General features: G+C 36.7%; 1 protein-coding gene across 2 annotated transcripts in view; it reads right to left on the bottom strand.

The window, feature by feature from the left end:
* Positions 1-7,682: 7,682 nt before the first annotated feature.
* CD200R1 (CD200 receptor 1) overlaps positions 7,683-19,439 on the bottom strand; it is a 42,403-nt gene continuing 30,646 nt past the window's right edge. The window contains exons 4-8 of one of the 2 annotated variants that reach the window (XM_054700599.1): positions 15,097-15,414; positions 14,730-14,978; positions 11,216-11,321; positions 10,617-10,662; positions 7,683-9,945 (exon numbers count right to left, since the gene is read on the bottom strand). In XM_054700599.1, coding sequence (XP_054556574.1) covers positions 9,865-9,945; positions 10,617-10,662; positions 11,216-11,321; positions 14,730-14,978; positions 15,097-15,414 — 800 coding nt within the window. In that variant the 3' untranslated portion in view covers positions 7,683-9,864. The remainder of the gene's footprint in view (positions 9,946-10,616; positions 10,663-11,215; positions 11,322-14,729; positions 14,979-15,096; positions 15,415-19,439) is intronic. The other variant, XM_037524585.2, reaches the window with a different exon arrangement.

Raw genomic sequence — 19,439 nt, 5'->3', positions numbered from 1 at the left:
GTGGTATCTTATCATTTTCATTTGCATTTCCCCAATGGTTAATGACTTTGAACATCTTATCACATGCTTGTTGATAATCTGTGTATCTTCACTGGAAAAAAAATGCCCATTTAATTGCTTCACTTATATTTTATTTGGGTTCTTTGTTTTTGAGTAATCTATATATTCTGGATACTAGAATCTTATCAGATATATGATTTGTAACTGTCTTCATAGTCTACAAGTTGTCTTTCCCTCTTTTGATAGAGTATTTGCTGCACAAATATTTTCAATTTTGATGAAATCTAATTTTACTATATTCTTTGGATGCTTTTGCTCTTGGTGTCAAATTGTTAGGGGGAAAGGATGTCCTGAGCTAATTCCATGCAGGCTTTGTGGACTCCACCCCCACTTCAGACCAAAGCCATCAAGACATTGGGAAAGACAAATCCCGTCACCACAAAGGGAAGGCAGCTGGGACCTGAGGGTGGAGTTAAGCAGCCAGGTTGGGTATAAAAACCAAACACGTGGGCCTTGGGCTGGCTCGCTGTCGCTCGCCTCCTGGCTTCATGGCTCCTGGCTGGCGGCCAGCTCTCAGAGCGCCATTTGGGATTCCAGATCGGCGGATCGGGTAGGACGCATTTAAAACTTTGTCTCCCACTTTTCTCCCTGAGTTGTACATTTCCTCATTTGCCCTTCCCTTGTAAATAAACCTTTTATTAACCTTTCACGTGTGCCTGCAGTAGAGCATTGATAAGTTCTTTAAAGCACGCGGGTGAGGACCCACAGTCAGGCACCCCGTTTTGTATCGGGGCTGCCCTGTAACAATATCCAAAACCCATTGCCAAATCCAAAGATAATTAATAGGCTTTCTTCTAAGAGTTTTAGTTATCATAGTTAGGTCTTTGATCTATTTTGTGTTAGTTTTTGTATATTGTATGAAATAAGAGTCATTCTTCATTCTTTTGCATGAAGTAATCCTGGTTTCCTTTAGTTCTTTTTAGAACAGTTTTTAGTTCTTTGGGCATATTTAATATACTTAAATTGCAACTTTTAACAGGTAAGTGCTTCTTTAGAAACAGATGCCATTTTATCTGTGTATTCATCATACGTTCTTTGTGGCCTCATACTTTTCAATGGAACTGAAAATTTTGATTAGAATATGGTAACTTTGGAAACCCTCTCTGCAGGGTATGTTGTTGATGCATATCGAAGTTCTTGTTTGGTTAGTGACTTTTTGTCATGAAGTTTTAAGTCTATTCTTTGTTTTGCATGGCTTCTGAAGTCCTATTAGCTTATTGGATAATTTGGTAGTGAATTATTTAAACATCTACAATGAAATAAAATCTCCTAGTCTTTGCATTTGGGCTTAGTGGATGTTAGTGTACACTTTCAATGCTCAATAGGTGGTTTTCAACTCTTCCTTAGCCTTCATTTCCTACTGGCACAATGTCTCAATATCAGTAAGAGCTGAGAATTTAGGGCCATCTCAGAACTTTTCTTAGCATGTTTCTAGCCCTGCACATAGGCTTGTCCTTCCAGATTTCCAGGTGTATATGGAAGTTTTTCAAGCCATTTTTTGTATTAGGCTCCTATGTATCTCTTATCCATTCTCTTCTTTTCTAGAGTTTTTAAAGTCTGCTCTTTGCCCAATCTTTTATCCCTTGCCCCAAGCAACTTCCTCTTTATATTTACCCTTAAATGCTTTTCACAAATACCTCCCAGGAGACTGCTCTAACCCTAAGGTAGTTCCCAGTTGAGAGAAATAAGGCAGCCCTTGACTCAGTTCCTCAGAGAGCTACCAGACAGGTCAAAACACACTACCACAATTCCTTGAGAACAAGGTCTGTATTGATCCTTCTGGCAACAGAACAACACACAGCAGAAGGTAGTTGGTTATTTTGAATGCTAAAGTTTCAAAATCTGTTCTTATATTTTAGCAATATATTATTTAATCACTGTCCCCTTAGCCATAGCCAAGCTAAAGAGTGGAAGTGGCAGTGGGATTAAGCAAGATTCCATACTGAAATTCTCTTACTGAAATCTTTCAAAGATTCTCTTACAGAAATTTCACAGCTTCTTTCTTCATTAAGCATCCTCCGGATCATCATAAACTAATTTTTGTTACATTTCAGACTTCTGTAAAAGTTTATTTTGACAGTTTTTGCTGGCTTAAGTTTTGCTTTAGTGAAGGGAAAGAATTTAAACTTTCCAATTCTCCATTTTTGCTGATATTACTATATATCAGCAAATATTTTATATATTTTTTTATATATAAAATTTATAGATGACCTCTGACAATGCCAGTTTCTAAATTTGTTCTTTTCAAAAGTTAAACACATTTATTTGCATTTGAAGTAACCTATTTCCCCATATGCCAAAATGTGTCCATTTCTAAGGTCATTCTTGGAAATTTTGTAGCTTCTCATCAAGAATGGCTTCAACTGCTTCTGCTTAGACATGGGGGGGGGGGTTTCCCAGCTTTCTGTTACACCCCACAGTCAGCTTACTTCACTATGTCCCCTCCCCCAACTCTCTGGGTATTTTCTCTCATCCTGTCTAAAATGCATGTTTAAAATTGAAATAGTTAACCACATGAATTTCCGTTCAGGTTGATTTTTGTCACTGATATTTCCACCACTAATACAAACCTTTTATCTTTAATCATATGAGCAGCACTAATAGCATTCATCACATGAATACACAATGTGGTCCCACAGTGTGGTCAATTGTACTTATCATAAACATCAAGGCTTAGAATAAACTTTTTTTTTGTTTATTTTTCATCTGAATCACAGAGAAGGTAGTTGGTTATTTTGAATGCTACAGTTTAAAAATCTTTTCTTATATTTTAGCAATATATTATTTAATCACTGTTTTCTGGATGATTTTGATAAGATTTTTGTTTTATTCCTAAAATAACTCCATGATTACATTGTCAGATAACAGATCCTATCACAGTGAGTAGAATGACAAAGAGAGGTAGACAGTCTGGGTGATAGTGAGCGACAATGGTTATTATTTCTTCTTATAAGGAGTTCTGAAGCAAAGATGACAGGAGAGAATTAAAACACAGACACAAAGTATCATTATTTTGATCTTTCCTCTTCCCTCTAATACTCTACTGGTTGTAATACAAATGCAAAAACAATAAATAATGATATCACACCAAATACGATATCAATGAAAACAAATCATAACTGTTGCTGAACAATAAATCCATTTTAACATACAGTTAAGACTAAATATATAAGAGGATTAATATAAACAGAATGCAAATATTTTAAGCCTCCAAAATGTTAAAAATCCTATATAAGAAACAAATTGGAAAGTGAGAGGAAAGATGGCTCAAGAAAGTGTAAAGTTGTTGATTTCTTGATCTTTCATGATAAGGAATCAAAAGATACTATGTGACACTGAAAAATAGTATTGGAAATATGGTTACATCATCCTATAATATTGTTCACTATATTAGATCTCCTTTTCAAATTAGTCTCTTCTCATAAAGAAACTTTTTCAACAAAATGTAGGGGTAGCAGGCCAAACTCATTGGAATACACAGTTGTGTGCAGGTTTTCTTTCTCTACTTGGCATGCTGTGGTTTTGGTTTTTGTTGGTTTTTTGGGTTTTTTTTTTTTTTTAGTTTGTTGAATGTATTATATACCTCAATATGATAAATACTGCTTCTAGTAGATCAATTTTTAATATATGTTGATTGTATTTTTTAGAGCAGGATCACGGCAAAACTAAGTAGAAAGTACATATCCTGTCCTACTCATGAATACCTTACCTCATTTTCAACATCCCTATCAATAAGTTATATCTACTACCACTGATGAACCAACATTAACGCATCCTTATCACTCAAAGTCAATAGCTTACATTAATATTCACTCTTGGTGTTGTACATAGTCAAGCATTTTTATCTCAAATCTAGTAAATGCTTCTGTTTCTCCTGCTTAAAATTAAGTAACAATAAATGTAATACTTTTTATTTAAAGTAACATGTTTATATGAAACCATTCTTGTGAAATAACTTTTGTCTTTTCTTCTTTTGATATATATTCAAAGAGAAGTATTCAGCTAATGTTAACGGTGTTTCTGGGTGGTAGAATTTTTTTTTTACATCCAAAAGGGGCAGGTTTATTGTTTAAAAGGAGAAGCAAATTAAAGGGCACTTGCAAGGGGCAAGCGGGCAGAAAGAACTGCTCCTGAAAGGGACCTGTTTGTGAAAAAGAATCAACCTGCATAGTCACAGGTGGGCAGGAGAGCTGTTGGGTGCTAGAATTTTAAGCATAATGTATTGTTTGAAGATCTTGTAAGAAGCATGTTTCATTTTCATCAAAATAAAATGTCATTATTTAAAATTACAAAAACTAAAGAGAAAAATATATACCTAAGGTATCTCTCACAAACATGCCACAATAAATGATAGTGCTGATTCATAACATATTTGGCAAAATTATTTTAGAAAGGTATCTTGAAAAACTAGTAGGAGACTTGAAAAGCCCCAGAGAAAGATACAATCAGCATTTTGATTTGGAAAACAGGAACAATAAGTGAGTTAAGTAGAATACTTCAAATGTTTATTTAAGCTAAAAATAGAAAAAATATTTACATCAAACATGATCCATCTCAAGGCAGATTAGCTCAAGTCCCACAGTCACTAGCAGGCTAGGGCAGCCGAAATAAAGACCACAGACTGGTTGGCTTGACATATGGTGTTTCTCTGAAAGGCAGTTTGTTAAGGTTGGAGGGAGTGTAAATTAATAGTCAACAAAAAACCAAAGTAGTGCTTGTGCTAATTATGAGGGAGAGGGTCAGAAATCACTTTATTTATATAACTAGCAAAAACAGAGCAAGAGCAAGCTATGCACTTAAGCAACTGAGTCTTAACCATCAAGTCACATGAACATTTTCATAGTCTAACCACTGCCAGGAACTTAGTAATTTGCAGCCAATTCAAATAAACCAAAAGTTATAATTAATGCACTCTTGTTAATTTTTTTCACAGTTCATAACTTTACATAATTTTCTAAAACAATGTTCCCAAATTTAAAGCTAATCCAATCTTAAGTGGCACTAATATGTATTTCTCATCAGCTGAAATGGCAATTCTCAGACTTTTTAGCCTCAGGATCCCTTTATCCCCTTAAAAATTATGGTAGGTATGTATAAGTTTTATTAAAAATTTTATTAAAAATCCTTAAAGAGTTGATAAAACTTGACTATATCTTTTTATTTTAAAAATATTTTCTTTATAAAAGATATGCCTAAAATAAAATGTCATAGAGAAGCTGAGAATAGAGAAACAAGGATATACCAGGCAAATACTAACCAGTAAAAAGATGGACCTAGAGGCTAAGGAAGAAAGTGAACTGTTCAGATTTCCCATCAGAATAAAAGGATTTTCATTAATCTGGAAGGATTAATGTGACTAAACTTGAAGGGTTATCAGGGCTTGGCCATTTCTGCTCATGGAAGATTTCTTAGAAGCAATCTTTGCTTCAAGGTTTGTGCTTGGGCCAAAACTTTGGTAGTGATGTATCAAGATGCTCTACCTCTTCTGTCTGGCTTCCTCCTCTTTCCTTCCACAGGTATCATTCAGATCAGCATCATGGCCTCAAGGCTTTCCCTCCCTTATCCTGTTTCCTGCCCTTTTAATCTTTCACAGCTGTGACCTCTAGGCAATTAATTTTAATGGTTCCTAACACCATCTCAGCCTCTGCTTCTTGAAGGACCTAACTGATACACCTGATCCAATCTCTAGATTTTCTAATTCAGTAGCTCTAAAGTGTACTTGGAAAGTCAATATAATTTTTCAGTTCCCCAATGATTCTGATATTCGATCGCATTTAGCACCCCTATAGTGGAAGCGTTTAATACATTTGTTTTCTGTAAAATATAATTTAGCATTTAGAAACTATCTTGAAGTCTTTACTATGGTGTCATTTACCAGAGCTCTTTTGACATTAAGATGTAAACAGTTTCATTTTTCAATAACATTTAAACAGACTTTTCTTAAACTATGAGCCTCATTCCAACCAGACATGGATAAAGAATTCTGAAAAGATCAAGAACAGGATTATGTTATATATGGAGCACACTGCTTGGGAATATTTATAGGGTGAAACTGGTTTTATTTTTGGCTTAATTAAAATGGTGCCAAGAAATTTTGCTCAAGTATCAGGTGTCAAGCATCATTGTAGGGTAAGGGGAAAATGTCAGGCTTTTCTGCCCTCCTGCCATCAGGATGGATGATGGATCCTTGCAGTCCTGAATGCATGCCTGATGGCAGGCACCTGGAATAGGGTGTGGGCAGATGTAGATAGGATTCACCTGGGCTAAGACTGTGCTTTTTAAGGGTGGTGTCACGGGGATGCCACCAGAAGAAGCCAAGAACAAACAGAAGCCAAGAGAGACGCAAGAGAAGCAGAAGCAGCCCAACAGAAGTCGAGAGCAGAGAAGCAGAGAGAACACCGGAGAGCCCAGAAAGAGTGAAGACTTGCTGGGGGCTGGGAGGCCTGCCAGCCCCCCAGCACCTTTGCCTGCTGTGTACTGGGTAAATCCCAACAAAAGACCTGCAAAAACCACTGAGGGCTCCAGGACTCCTCCTTTACCTGGTCCGCTGGATCAAAAAACCTGCACTGTGGTCCTTCCTGACCCTACAATCATTATCTTAGTTTTATATCCAATAACAGACTAAAAATCCTCTAGGATAAAGCCTAGAATAATCAAAAGGTCTAGAGTGACAAAAACATTAATAAGACAAAATTGTTATATTTAATGTTTCAAATGGCATAATTGAAGAAAGAATGCTTTTGTTTTAATTTCTACTATGATAAAAAATGTTTTTTGCTATGGAGATGCAGCATAGATTTTTTTCATAAAACACATTTTATAATATTATCAACATAATATGATTAATACCATGTTCCCAGAATTTGAATCTACAAAAAAAAAAAAAAATGGAGAGGAGGTTCATGTCATTCCATGGCCATTCCTTTTCTCATCGACCGTATTTCATACTTTTCTAAGTACTCCATTATTCAATTTAGCTGCATGTATAGACATCTGTTATTTGATAAATACATCACCACAAATATCCTTCCTTTTATGTACCATAAAAATGTACACAATTTTCAAAGCTACAAATGTTAAGTATTAGATATTGTTGGGGTGAAAAGAAATCATCTTGTACCCCTCTAGATTGGCAAATAATCAAACAAAAATCAGACAAACTGATAAAAGATTAAAAAAATTGATAATAATATGTATACCTCCTGTATACATGAGAGAGACACAGCATGATTGAGTAACTCAAATTGCTTCAGTTGGTGGGTGGGAAGGGGAAGGTCAGTCAGGGAGTTTACCAAGGGAAGCACAATAAACAAAGGTTATGAAGATTTAACTCATTCCTTCCATTGAGGAGAGATAGAGTAGGTTTTCCAGTAAAGTGAGGGAGACACCCTTAGATCTAAATTTCTTTTTCAAAAGCAACTTCCACCCAGCTTACAGAGCCTCTTCCATGATCAATCTTTTGTCAAAAATACATATTTTAGGGCTGGCAGATTTTCCTCCCCTATGATATCAATTCCTCTGTAAAGATAGGAGTTTAGAAGAAGCTAACATGCTCAACCTGTTTCTCTCTTGATCTCTCTCTCTCCTCTCATTTAAACATGACAGAAAACTATAAACACAGTTTTATTAGATAGTAATTATTATAAGCTTACATCATGTTACAGAACAGTTTGATTAGAAACAGGAATGGGCATCCTGCAGATATTAAAATAGCATTATAATGTTGTAGAAATTCTAGACTTTTACCCAGGCAGAGGAAGAACAAGTGGTACTTCAGGAATGGTGAGGTCAGGAAAAGATTTATTACTCACGCATAAGGTCCCAGGCCTGGGTAGCCCCATAAGGTCTGAGCACTGGTTTAAAGACAAAGGGTTTCTTTAATACATAACTATCTTCATATTTGTTACATTGATAGCATTTTTTTTCATCAGGCACAACCATTTGCTGCAAAGTCCCCGGGGTGGGGGTAGGGGTACAGAGGACAAGCAAAGGGGGAAAGATGCAGGCATCCAGAGATGGCCCTGGAGAGTAAGACCAGCTTGACTGGCTACCCAACCCTTTTGAAATGCAATTTTGCTTAGAAAAGGGAAAGAGCTGTAAGTAAGCAAACTTTTTGATTATGCCTGCATTAGAGTGTTCATTGCACCTGGGCTGGAAGTTCGGGCTGGAAGTTGGGCTTGAATCTTCATTATATTTATTTGCTCAATAATGTATTTTCTCATCAATAAGAAAAGGCAAATTCAAATATGGTAGGAGGGAATGTAAAGTGATACAATTTGACATGTCAATCAATAATAAAAATGTACATTTTGACCTAGCATTCTTTTAAAAAAAATATTTATTTATGCATACAAGAACTGGGGTACAGGCCAGAGGTGTGGAGGATAGGGAGGTGAGAGTGTTAGGGGGAAAGGATGTCCTGCACAAACTCCATACAGGCTTTGTGGACTCCACCCCCACTCCATCAAGACACTGGGAACTACAAATCCCATGATCCCCAAAGGGAGGTTATGAGGACCTAAGGGTGGAGTTAAGCTGCCATTTTCTCAGGCTTGTGTTTATAACCAGCCATGTGAATGGGTCTTCCTCTCTTGGCTCATGCTCTTGGCTAGGCAGCATTTGGTCTCAGCGGGTCATTTGGGATTCCAGGTCAGCAGAATGGGTAGGATACATTTAAGAATTTATCTCCCTCTTTTTCTCCCTGAGTTGTTCATTTCCACATTTCCCTTTTCCTTGTAAATAAACCTTTTATTAATCTTTTGTGTGTGCCTGCAGTTTAAATCTCCTTTAAGCACATGGGTGAGGACCCACAGTCAGGCAACCCATTTTATATGGGGGTTGCCCTGTCACAAGAGGATTTACCAGAGACAGAGTGGGGAACAGAATAGGCAGATCTGTGAAATACACTGCTGAGGGGAGTAAGGGGTGAGATAGGAGAGGTCTGCTGTGCCATGCTCAACCCCTTGCACTGTGCTGTGCTCAACCACTTGCACTACCATGATGGCCCTGACCTAGCATTCTACTCAAGGAAATTCATTCCGTAACTATAACAAATAAATATAAGGAGGAATTCACAAGAAATAGTCTATGTACTAACGTTATAATAGCAAAACAAACAATAAAACAATCTGAAGGTCCACCAGCAGGGTTGTGATTAATTAAATTATGACATATTCCAAACAATGGAATTTTACATGGCCATTAAAAAGAATGAGGTAGCTCTGCCTGGGTTAATATTAAAAATCTCCAAGATATACTGTATTATTAACTTTCCATAAGTATAGAACAACATCATGGAAATGGACCCATTTTTGTCTTGACAAGAACATGTATATAAATCTATAAATAGACATATAAAAGTGCCACAAGTGTGCAGACATGCCATGTGCACATTGATATTTTCTGGACAAATATATAACATTGTTAATGATTGTTCCTCCTATACAGTTATTTCTTGAAGAAACTTGGTTTTTATTACCTAATATACTGACCAATTTGAATATTTTATCATGGGTATATGCTTTCTTTGTAATATTATGTGTTCCTCAGAGAACTAGCTAGTAGCATTTAAGAGTCTAAAATTTCAGTTGTAAAGGAATATGAATGCAAATCCTTTAAAATATCCCTGTCTGCTAAGAATCTTTGAAATGTTAATTTTAAAATAGGTCGTTCATTCCAGAACTCTAAGAAAATCAAAACAATAATTGTGCTATATCTTGAGTTATTTGTCCTGAAGATAGACTACAGCAACTTATTAAGTATGTTGACCCCACCCATCAGTTTCACTTGTAACACTTGTAACAGCTAAGGTGTCTTCACCCTGCTTGCAGTATCATAGAGTGGGTTGTTCTTCTCTGTGTAGCTGGCATAAGGCTGCATTTCTTCCTAAGAAAGAACACAAAGTTAAAGTTGATTCAATAAGCCAGAAGTCATGCAGAAATGACATATATTTCTAACAGGTGCCTCAGCTTTAGGATTTTTCCAATAGTGTTTATATTTGTTTCTCTGGCTTACATGAACATAGAGCAAGATTTTCTAATATTTTATTTAAAATATTTATTGATTATTTAAATCTTGGTGTCATAAAGGTTTGTGAAAGTGGAAACTGACAACAATGAGGTGATACGACAAGTATTTCAAAGGAGAGGGTCAAATATTTAGTAAGCGAATGGTAATAAGAAATTAAGGAGTAGGGTAGATTTTAAGCTCGTATAAGAGAATAATGACAAATGGTATTGAAAAAGTGAAATCAAGAGTTAGAGATGGTTTCATGTGGAGGAAACACCATTTTCAGTTTCTATAAAAACTACAGTCTAAGAAGCAAATATGCATTTTGCAGGATGAAGTTCATGAAATGAAAATATAGGCTTGATATGGTGTATAAATAGTACTTGATAATAGACCAATTAAGTACATCTTACAATTAACATTATCAAATTAGAATTTTCATTTTTAAACTAAATCACTAAGAGTAATGCACATTACAAATTACATGGTTAGATTTTCAGACTTTGTGGCTTAGAAGTTTGAAAATATTCTTTTTAATTTTATCTTACCTCCCCACCAACTAGAGTAACTTCTCTTTTTTTCAATTTACATTTACTGAAAAAAAAATAAGATGGAATAAATGCAGGAAATGTCATTATTTAAATTGAAAGTAAAAAACAAAAAATATTCTACTGACAGTGGTGGTTCATTTTGATAGAAATCATAATAAATCAGAAATGAACCACCAGAATTAAGCAAAGAATGCCGCTTGTACTTAATATACCCTAGTAATATAACTCTGCATTTTGGAGAAGAAACTGAAATTATACAACAGGAACTAATTGAGGAAACAAAATATAAGTGATACTTCTTCTTTGGCAAACAAAATAAATTATTGTACATTTTTTCCAAATTAGGAAATTAGCATCCATTGTTATCTCCCAAGATCCTGCCCTAAATGGCCTACTTCACTATGCTTATCTGCATAGGTAACCTAGCAAAACCCCTCTCATCATTCAGAGTATTATATGTATAACAACTTTAGAATATGCTTCTTAATTGTAGGAGAACTGTTGTTAACTTTCTAATTTGACCCAGACAGTCAATTCCATATTTCTGACACCTGTGTAGTCTCATAAAAGTGAAGAAGAAAAACATCAGTCAATACCTGCAGAAGTTGATTTTCAAAAGCCAAATGGATCCCATAATGCTCAAGAAAATAAAAACAGAGGGAATGATATACACCCAATGTAGAAATGGTGCTTTAATGTCATCTGTAAATATAGATACAAAAATATGTGGTTCAACTGTGTAACATCTAGTAAGAAAAAGAAATGAGCTATCAAACTATGACAAGGCATGAAAAAAGCTTGAATGCATATTACTAAGTGAAGGAAGTCAATCTCAAAGGCTATGTAGTATATGAGTCCAGGTATACTGACATCTGGAAAAGGCAAAAGTAAGGATACAGGGAAAAATATCAGGGGTTGCTAGAAGTTAGGGTGGAAGGAGGGATAAATAGGTGGAGCATAGAGAACATTTAAAGCAATGAAACTTCTATTATACTACAATGCTGGATACATGGCATTATATGTTTGTCAAAATTCATAGAATGCATACCTTGCATGAAACCTAATGTAGACTACAGACTTCGAGTGATATGATGTGTTAATGTCTGTTCACTGATTGTAACAAATGTGCCTCTCTGTTACATGGGATGTATATAGAAGGGGAAGCTGTTCATATGTTAGGGCCAATCACATGGGAAACCTAAAAATATTCTTAAAAGTGTCAAAAAAATACATATACAAACTCATGCCTCAAGGTTATCTCACAGTACTTGAAATTCATAACTGTGATTTTATTTTAAACATATCAGATGCATTAATAGTTCAAATAATTGTTATAACAAAATTGCTCTATATTATAATCAAATTACAGATTCTAGGGTTTCTAGCAAGATATCATCTTCAGGACTTTGACTTATGAATGGACTCATGAATGGAGCATTCCTACAGGAGAGGTGTGAAATTTGTGTTTCTCACCCCCAATGGTCAGAAATAAATAGAAAAATGCCAGGAAAGTAGTTGGAAAAATAACCTTAATTCTGAAATCACCTTTCTTTCAGCACATTGAAACTTAAATGAATACATGGCAGCAACAAAAAGCTCAGTCTTCCAAGAGGAGGCATCAGAAAAGGATCGCCAGCCTTGGGAAGCAGTATCTTAAAACATTGTTCCTGGTGCTCCCGGAATGTGGCTAGAGCAGCAGAGGGAAGGGGAGGCTGTGCAGTCTGATGTCCTATCCCCCAACTTCCTTCCACAGTTTGTTTTTAAACATTAGCTTTCTCACTATTTCATTTGTAAAAAAAAGAACTTTGATTTTATAATTGAAAACAAGATTGTTTTGAACCCTCTCTTTCAAACCAATGCACTCTCTTTCGCCGGACTTGTGGCAGCAGAGGCTGAGGTCTGCCCTGCAGGGAAGATGTAGAAGAAACTCCTGCACTGGGTACTCCTGTCAGTTCTGACATTATTCTCTCAATGTATCTTCACACTGTAATACTGGTGGTCCAATTCCATACATAAATAGAGCTCAATTACTTTTCTCAGTAAATAACAGTAAACCCTTTTCTTTATAATTAACAAATATCACTTTTAAAATGGATATTGAAATATTGGAAAGTGGTGGTTTAAACTCATGGGGTTTTCTCTTCTCCCTCCTGAAAATGTACAAAGGTATCAGAAAAGAATTTTTTCAAGTATAGCCTTGCAAAATCAAAGAGAACAAGGATGAGGATGATTAGATAAAGGGTTTTACCCTGATTTGGGGTGAAAAATGAAAAAATGTAAATCATTAAGAGTATAAATAAGGTCCTTACTGCTCACAGCACTCCAGGAAGACTTTAGAGTAGGAAGAGCCAATATAGAAAGAGGAGAGTGTGGGAGGTGAGGTGTGGGGTGAAAGGAGCTCTTTGAAAGTCTGTATTGAGAACAGGTTGGCTGCTCCCACCTTTGGCGGCCAGATCACTCACTACACATTCTCCAGGCTGCAGAAAACAAAAAATGCCCCCAGAGAGATGACAGGGGAGATCTAAGAATCAGGCATCCAGACATAGTGGAGGGTGGAGTAAAGTGCCTGCTGAAGAGAGATAGTCTGGTCCTTCTCTTTCTCCCTTTCTCCCTCCTTTCCCCATTAAAGAGTTATTTTCTGTAGACCCTCAACAGTTTCAGAGAAAGAACCTTGAACTATGTAAGGAAATAAGGATTCCTCCAATTAAAAATTACCTGCTCTCACCTATCCAAGATAACATTGACAAGCTCCCCCACCCTCACCCCCACTCCCAGATAACATGGCTTCCAAGCATATCACTTCTGAGTGTTCACTTTGAAATGAAAGGCTAGCCAAGGAGTACTTGAGAGCTAAAGACAGTTTCATGACATAGAATTAAAAGTTTCTTTAAATCTCTGAAAGGCATAAGCAATTGAAATAAGTAAACATAGGTCACACAGAGGAGACAGGTCACACAGAGGAGACAGGAAAAGAGCATCCAGGACAATATGGTGCAATATGGTCTAGTGACCAACCAGATGGCTTGTAACAAGAGCATGTGAACATTCAAGAGAGGCCATCTCAAGGGAAAAATGGAACTGACAGATACCTAACAACTCTCACCAAGTGGAAAATAGGATTATAAGGGTTTTTCTACTTTCTTTAGGGTGGTTAGTAGTGGTTATTAACAATGGTACATATGTTATTAAGGAAACAAAAAAGTCAAGTAATTTTAAGTTCCAGAAAAGCAAAACATTATTTAAAAAGGAAAGTATGAGTTTTTTTTCTTGATTTAGCAATTAAACAAAACTTACCTATTCAAAAATAATATAAACACTGACTATGTGATTTAATCAAAATTGCTATATTATTGTATAGGAAGGAAGAAGGAAGAAAAGAAGTTAAATTAAATCCTCATCTACCATGAGTGGGAGTGGGTACATAATGTCTAAATGGGATATATTAAAAATAGCAGTGCATATGCTGCATATAAAAAAAGGGAGTTAACTACTAGTGAAAACACTTGAGGATTATTTCTGGCAAGTTAAGGCTGGAGAGGAGGAATGGAGAGGCAGATCCAGGGGTAAAGTCTTTCAAATAGCATTAGAGGACAAAAGTGACTTTCAACTATAATTGTTATGTTGATTAAAATAACATTTAACTTTTAATAACAACAAATAAGAGTAAGATGGGAGCAGAGAGTAAAGGGTGATCAACCAAATCATAAATTTTATTATAAGACATTTAAGAAATTTCACTGAAAGACCCTGGAGGAAAAGCTTCTACCAGACTAAGCATTCAAGGGGATGGTTTATGGGTAACTTTATCTTTCAATTAGAACCAAATTATTTGTTTAAATAAAACTTTATCATTCAGTAAAACCATAAGTATTCCTTTAAAAGTATACTAGTCAAACCAATTTACACAGAAGTAATCCTTAAAGGTAGAACAACCACAATTTATGACTTTTACAACAAATTTGTATGTATTTTCCTTCTAGACATATCTCTTTATTTGGAGAAGAGGGAGATAAAATAGAAGGTAGAAATAACATTCTTGAAAGAAATTTCTTTTAAGATAATTTCTCTGAAAGAATTGAAAATTGAACACAAAACTATAAAATTACTAACCTCGACACAGCTCTATGGACAGGCTCTTGTTGCCAGTGAAATGGGAGACAGAGCAGGACACAGCAGACACATTCCTTTCTGCCCAGTGGCACGTACTAATGACAGTCACAGTGCCATTATCCCAAGGCTCTTTGTCAGTGACACAGTCTCCCTCCGGGGTCCAGGAGATCTGCGCTGCCGGCTTCCCTGCAACTGCCTTGCAGACCGTAGTTCTGTTTTCATTTTGCAACAGAGTCACCTCAGGGGGCACTGCAGAGAAGAAGGGGAAATGCTTCAGTCTTTACACAGGGGACATGGAATTTAGAGAGATGTTTGTCTCAGCCCATACCTGGCTACTTGAAATACCTCAGCTTGTGATGTTCCTTACCTAACACTTGGAGATGATATCCACGGTGGAAATTCCCCTCATGTGTTACCACTTCACAAGTGTAATTCCCATCATGAGTGATGGACACTGGATCAATCTGAAGGACATAGATCTGGTCAGGTCTGTCGGCCCAGATTATTCTTCGGTCAGTACAGTTTCCTTCCACGGTCTCTTCTGTATCTGGCCTGTAGGCTTTGGTGCAGGTAAGCTTGTCTCTGAGGGATATTTTCCATGTTAATACCACCATACAATTGCTCTGGACAGAAGGACAGGAGAGCACCACTTTTGTGTCCACTTGTACAAGCTCGGGCGTGTTGACTGAACACACACACAAAAGGAGAATAATAAAAGAAAAGCTTGAAAAAAACGTCTTGTTTAAAATCTATCCATAGGCCTCCCTGGTGGAGCAAGGGGTTAAGCACCGCCGCACTATGAAGCAATCCACAACCTCTGCAGCATGAATTAGATTCCCGGCCAGCCAGGGAGAAACCACATGGCGCAGCAGACCTCTCCTCTCTTGCCTGCTGCTCCCCTCAGCAATGTATTTCAGTCAGTCTGCCTGTTCTGTTCCCCACTCTGTCTCTGGTAAATCCTTTCAACTCCCCACATCTCTGGCCTGTACCCCAGCTCTTACATGCATAAACAAATAAATCTTGAAAAAAATAAATAAATAAAATCTATCCATAGTATATTTCATGAAGTTGAACCAAATATTATTGCTGGTGATCTTCTTTCAGAAATATTAGATTTACATAGGAAAGTAATATTCATGAAATATGCATGTGTGTATATGTGTATAATATACATACATAATGTATTAAATACATCCAAAATTTAACTAATTTTCTCCTGTATTTATGCATCATTAAGAGAACAACATTGTTGGACCTCCCTGGTGGCAAAGGGGTTAAAGTCTCAGCACTATCAAGTCATTGCCAGCCAGAGCAGTATGAGTTTGATCCTGTCAGGTCGCTAACCCACATGGCACAGCAGTTCTCTCCTGTCTTGCCCACTGTTCCTCTGAGCAGTGTATTTCTTTGTTGTTGTTTTCTGAGCATTTTTATTTTATATATTTTTTACATCATTTTTCATTTTTGCACAATGTATGCATTTTCATCTTGATTATAGTCCCCATACAATTCCCACCCCCCTTGTTTTCATCCTACTCCCTCCTCCCCCTACCCTGTAGTGTATCTCTGGTTTATAGTTGCTTGTTGATTTTGACTTTTACTTTATTATAATTAGTCTTTTTCCTGGTCCCTTATTTAGGTTTTCTAAATTCCTGCTATGAGTGAGACCATCTGGTATTTTTCTTTTTCTTTCTGGCTTATTTCACTGAGCATGATCCCTTCCAGCTCCATCCATGTTGCTGCAAATTGCATGAGTTTATCTTTTTTGATTGCTGAGTAATAGTCCATTGTGTATATGTACCACATCTTGATCCAGTCATCTAGCTCTGCCTGTTCTGCTCCCCACTCTGTCTCTGGTGAATTGTCTCAACCTCTGGCCTACACTCCAGTTCTTGTATACATAAATAAATAAAATAAATCTTTTTTAAAAAGAAAACATTATTATAGATCTGACAAATTTGTTAAAGCATTTTGAAATCAATTCAGGAAATTTGATATCTATAAAATAAACAAATGAGAAAATGGGATTCTATTAAAAGACAAAGACAATGTTTTAAATCTACCTACTTTTTTTTTTATTGATTGATTGATTGATTTATACAAACACTGGGTACAGTCAGAAGCGGGGAGGGTGAGAGAATTCACCAGAGCCAGAGCAGGGAGCAGAGCAGGCAGGAGGACCGAAGTACACTGCTGAGGGGAGCAGCGGGCAGCAGGAGAGGTCTGCGCACCATGTGGGACCCTCCTCCGGTGGCCAGGGAGCAGCCGGGGATCAAACCAACGCTGCCGAGGCTGTGGGCAGTTCCGCAACCCAGCGCTCAACTGCTGCGCCACCAGGGAGGCCCTCTACCTACTTACTTTATTACATGACTCTTGCTCCCCAGAAAAGAAAATAGAAAAATGAATGATATGCTTTTCCTCTCCTATGTTTTTATGAAAGTAAAGCAAATCAGTAACATAAGAGATAAATGCCTGTCCCTATGTGTGACATTTCAGGCAAGCATAGATGTAGAAAGTATATGTCACTTTTATTTAAAATAACCAAGAGGACATTAAGATTGAACAAGTGGAAAATTTTTTGTTTTATTTTTATTCAAAGTATCACAAAATTATTGAAATCAACAGATTTTTAAATAATCTGTAATTTTTCAGATGGACCATTGTACAAAATGATGGTGCCCAATATTAACAGGTGATTAAGAGTATTACTTCTATTGGGAAAAGTAGTATGGTATGTAAATATAAAACAAACAGCAAGAATTGTTTATCTCTGTACATTTTATGTTAAAAATGAATTTAATTGCAAAAATGCATTATTATTAAATGTGGCCTTTGAGTGAGTTTCCTTTCCTTCCTATTCTGTCACACTTATGCTCCCAGATAGGTCAGCTGTGAACTTTATTTACAGATTTTGTTTCCATATAGTCAATGTAATTATTAGGATTGAATATAAAATTGATCTCTTTTTTCACATTTTAAAGTAAAACTAAAGACCTCTGAGCGTCATCCAAAGTAGCTCATGCTTTCTCTTAAACAGACACGTGTCCATGACTGATAGGGTGTTGCTGAGAGGTGATTAGGTGTATCTCTTGCAGCTCACCTGTAACAGAGGTGCTGACACTGCTTTCCTCACTTCAACATGAACAGAACCAGCTACAACTGTTTGTTTGTTTGTTTTTTTTATGTGAATGAGGCTTATTTTCTTATCTCTGCATTTACTATCTCTCCTCTCTTTTAATGTCATCTGCCTCTTCTGTGATATTGTCAAGCCTTTGCATTTCATGACCAAATAAAGATCACATAACTAGATCAAGGAAGAGGGGCAGCTTTAAAACAGATCTGAGAGGGCAGTTGAATCTGTGCTCTTTTCACACTCAAATGGCATGCCCTTGCAAGGGGAGCCTTTAACTGGGCAAAGGCTCAGAGGAAAGCAAAAACATCTTTTGCAAGAGAACAGTTAGAAGCTGGGTATGGGCAAGCATGTATGTGTATGTGGGAAAGAGTTGAAAATAAAACCAGGAAGATAAGAAAACTGGCAAGGGAGCAAGTTGTGAAGGCTCTTTTGTGTTCTCTGGAGTTTGAATTTTAGCTTATAAGTAGAAGCATTCAATGCTTTGTCTAATATTTATCCTGAGCAGCTTAGCCTGTATTTTTTTTTAAAGGAAAGCACTAGCTAATAAAATAAATACTTGCATTTTAACAGGGGCACATGATCCAAAGAAGTCACTCCAAGAATGAGAATGCAAAGCACTGGGGATATTCTGTCAATCACCCTTCACCTATGTCCACAATTCTTATGTTAACTCTATTACTTCACCATTTCTTCATCCTGCTCTTTTTTTTTTTTTTTTCCACTCCCCACACTCACTGGATTGGGAACCTTTCTAACAAATATATTTTCCATACACTCTTGTGATCAGTTGGGCAATTTCACCTCCTACTTCACTGAGAAGATAGTGAGTAGATTCTCATATTTGCTCGAGAACCAATAATTATATCCCATCTTTTCTGCATGTATGAGGAATAAAAAAGGGCTCTCATACCCTCCTCCAGAGGAGCACAGCTGCACTTCTACCACCCTATGGTCCAGCTGGGGCAATAGCTTTGTTTCAAGGACCAGCTAAGATCTGGGAGGCCTAGGAAGAGTCTTTTGACTTCTCCCTGATTTAAAAAGAAGGAGGGAGGCAAAGTTCCAATTAGTACAGAAATGAAGACAGATGATGGAAACAGGTATACATAAGGGAATACCTCACCAAACAGAAAGAAAAATAAAACTTAAAATCTCTACTGTTTTATTGCTCAGAGCAGCTTTCTACTTTCTGAGGTCTGCCCACTGCCCCTCTGTGCGCTGACTTTTGCTCCCTAGTAAACTTTGTTGCTGCTTTATTCTGGTGCTTCATGAAATTCTTTTCACAATGGACACCAAGGACTGGTACAAAAGTGCCACCGTTTCCAACATCTCCTTTGTCTACAGATATCTTCCAGTCTCATCCAGCCTTATGGACACTGACAAATCCTAACTGACTTTTGGACATTTTATTTCTCATCTCACTGCTCTACCCTAATGTATGTCCCCATCACCACACATCTATACTAAAGACTAAATTGCCTCCAAACTTCTGTCTCTGTCCCAAAACTCTCCTCTCTTCAATGCATATCTTACTTGCAGCCAGTATGTCATTTCATCACAGATGTGATTCACTCACTGCATGA

This window comes from Talpa occidentalis, unplaced genomic scaffold (genome assembly GCF_014898055.3).
Source record: "Talpa occidentalis isolate TD23 unplaced genomic scaffold, MPIMG_talOcc4v2.1 talOcc4.4, whole genome shotgun sequence".
Lineage (NCBI taxonomy): Eukaryota > Metazoa > Chordata > Mammalia > Eulipotyphla > Talpidae > Talpa > Talpa occidentalis.
The sequence above is the reverse complement of the archived record's forward strand: the minus strand, read 5'-3'. Positions and strand labels throughout refer to the sequence as shown.